The sequence below is a fragment of the Hordeum vulgare genome, chromosome 2H, assembly GCF_904849725.1.
Source record: "Hordeum vulgare subsp. vulgare chromosome 2H, MorexV3_pseudomolecules_assembly, whole genome shotgun sequence".
Lineage (NCBI taxonomy): Eukaryota > Viridiplantae > Streptophyta > Magnoliopsida > Poales > Poaceae > Hordeum > Hordeum vulgare.
In genome coordinates this window covers 570,345,202-570,348,276 of record NC_058519.1, presented here as the reverse complement: position 1 = coordinate 570,348,276, position 3,075 = coordinate 570,345,202, and the positions used below count along the sequence as shown (strand labels likewise).

At 47.6% G+C, this 3,075-nt stretch overlaps 1 protein-coding gene across 1 annotated transcript; it reads left to right on the top strand.

The window, feature by feature from the left end:
* The first annotated feature begins 558 nt into the window (after window positions 1-558).
* Window positions 559-1,600, top strand: LOC123430586 (vacuolar iron transporter homolog 2-like). The gene has a single exon (XM_045114443.1). The coding sequence runs from the start codon at window positions 649-651 to the stop codon at window positions 1,339-1,341; it is 693 nt and encodes a 230-aa protein (XP_044970378.1). The 5' UTR covers window positions 559-648; the 3' UTR covers window positions 1,342-1,600.
* The last annotated feature ends 1,475 nt before the right edge of the window (window positions 1,601-3,075 follow it).

The window sequence follows — 3,075 nt, the reverse complement described above, 5'->3', positions numbered from 1 at the left end:
AGAGGGACCATGGTATTTACAGCCCATCAGAGTTTAAATCCTGATGCTTGCCTTATTCCTGGATTTATTTCAGGATTTTCGGCGATACGCTTTTAGTGGGAGAGGAGACGTTTCCGTCGACGACAAGGAACCTACAATGACTTCGTAAATCTTAAGATGACATGCCGGCTCAGTCTCTTGGAGGTGCTCATAGGGGTATGTGTGTATGTGTGCGTTCATATGAATGGGTGTATGCATGTTTATATGAGCGCTTGCGTATGTACGATGTTAAAAAGATGTAATTCTTATATGTTCAAAAAAAATATTTAGACCCGCGCGTATTTATATCGGCGCATTTACTTTTAATGCTAAAAATGAAGGCACGCACTGAACCAGACGATCAGCTGAGGGAGATACGCGTGCCAACATCTGCAGAAATCCCGTGTGAGGTACACGTCAGCGGAGGGGGCGTGTGGCGGGCACACGGAAGTGCGATCGGAGCCCTCCATTCGTCATACCCTAGCCATTTCCACTATAAATAGCTCCGCCGAGGCGTGTGGCCGCCACAGTACCCCAATACCGCAGCCACATTCTGCTACCTCGCGCACGCCATTTCCCCATCGATCTGCCCGTGCTTCTTCTTCTTAAGCAGTTGCTCGCCTTGGATCCATGGACCATCAGATCAGCTCCCACGTGCACGCCGACGGCGAGCGCAGGGCGAAGGAGGAGGACGTCGTCGACGTCGAGGCGGCCGATCCGAAGCCGGCCGAGGCCGCCGATCACCCGGGCGGCGACGATGGCGGCGTCAACTACATGGCCCGCGCGCAGTGGCTCCGCGCGGCCGTCCTCGGCGCTAACGACGGCCTCGTCTCCGTCGCGTCCCTCATGATCGGCGTCAGCGCCGTCAACGACGCCGGCAAGACGATGCTCGTGTCGGGCCTCGCCGGGCTGGTGGCCGGCGCCTGCAGCATGGCCATCGGCGAGTTCGTGTCCGTCTACGCGCAGTACGACATCGAGGTGTCGGAGATCAAGCGCGACGGCGCCAAGGGCAAGAAGGAGAACCTGCCGAGCCCGACGCTGGCCGCGCTCGCGTCGGCGCTGGCGTTCGCGGTGGGCGCGCTCCTGCCGCTGCTGGCCGGCGGGTTCGTGAGGCCGAGGGGCGCCAGGGTCGGGGCGGTGTGCGCGGCGACCACCGTGGGGCTGGCCGGCTTCGGCGCGGCGGGCGGGTACCTGGGCGGCGCGAGCATGGCGAGGTCAGGGTCCAGGGTCCTCGTGGGCGGGTGGGTCGCCATGGCCGTCACGTACGGCGTGCTCTGGCTGTTCGTCAAGGTGTTCCACATTCACGTCTCGTCGTTGGGGTGAAGTGCCCGCGCTGGTTTGGCTGGTGGTGGGTGGAGTAATTTGCAGAATTAATACAAGAGTTCAGAGCTAGCTGTCAGTTACTACTCCGTAAAATTTGGACATTTGGTGCACGCCATGCGCATGGTTAATGGCTACCCATATCATGAGCAGGGATCGCCCGGATCGATCGGTGTGTAATGTTTTTCTTTCAGCTTAGTGTAATGTCTCTGGTTGGTGGCGATGTAAGGCCGGGCTAATGAAAATACTATGCTCTTTTCCATCTGTTGCGTGGTTATATATATTTTTTCCTGTGAAGAAAAATACTCCCTCCGTAAATGGGATCGATTGCAACGAAATTGCTAAAGTGAAACTACGAGAGTGCGTCATGCGCACCACGAAACATGTTTGTGTTTCGGTAGAAGAAGAGAGAAACGTATCCGCGACCATGGACCACCTTTCCGTAGATCCTTCGTCAGTTTCTGTTACTCCCTATTGATGTGGCGGCCACACGCTAGTCGGCCTGATTTTGAAGTGCCACGACATCTTCGTCCTCTTTCACCCCGGACTTTTTTAAGCCCAATTAGTACGTCAAATCTTCAGACGAGAGGCATTCATGAGCAAGAACAACGGAAAGAGAAACATTTCCTTCTCAAAATGTTCTTCAAAAAAGATTTAAAATACATGATAACGACACTAACACTTATTAGACACGCCATACATCACAACATTTATGCTTTTGTAGAATTGCCTATGAACATGTTATACATCACTAGCTAAATACCCGTGCTTTGCCACGAATGACAAACAAACTATGCACTTATCACTTAATTATATTTCTTCAAATACATAGAGGGCAACATGTGTTTAGTTTTTCACTATATATCTATAAGCTCGAATGTGGTTTTTTGCTCCCTCCCTCTCAGCCATCATGAGCACGATATCATTTCTCCTTCACTACCTCCATCTCCAACTGCAGAATTGTCATGAAAATTCTTCTGAATCAATGCAATGGAGTGGCAAAGTAGTTCTTCACGGTCTCTGAACAAGGGCAAAAATATGCATATACATTCATATTATGTTATTCTATTTCACGAAGACACGCGGCAAACATTTGGTCTGACTCAGTCTTGACTTCGTAACCATAACTTTGACATTTTATTTTCACTTTTCCTTGTTCAAACCCTAGTGCATGTTCTCACAATATTATTTAGCTAGTTGAATGTCCATGCGTTGCCACGAAATAATAAATTAATTTTATTCTCATAATATGTTTGGTAGTGGTACTTGAATGTGCTTATGCATTTTATTTGATGAAAAATATGGCTTATAATTATTTAAGATGCGATAAAAGTGCTATGTGCTTGAACTTTTACAAATAAAACATCTTGATTCAGGTTTTTGGAAACTTTGTAAGGTTATGGTACCATATGCATATCGTCGGCATGATATATCTGAATACTTGTGCCTTGCCACGAAAGAACAAAATAATCTTACTCTCATAATATGTTTGGTAGTGGTACTTGAATGTGCTTATGCATTTTATTGGATGAAAATCATGGCTTATATTTATTTAAGATGTCATAAAAGTGTTATGTGCTTGAACTTATACAAATAAAACATCTTGATTAAGGTTTTTTTAACTTTGTAAGGTTATGGTAGCATATGCATATCATCGGCATGATATATTCTATCAATTTGCATATCATTTAATTTGGGATTGTCCTTTGCTTTGATAGAATAGAATCAACAGATTGT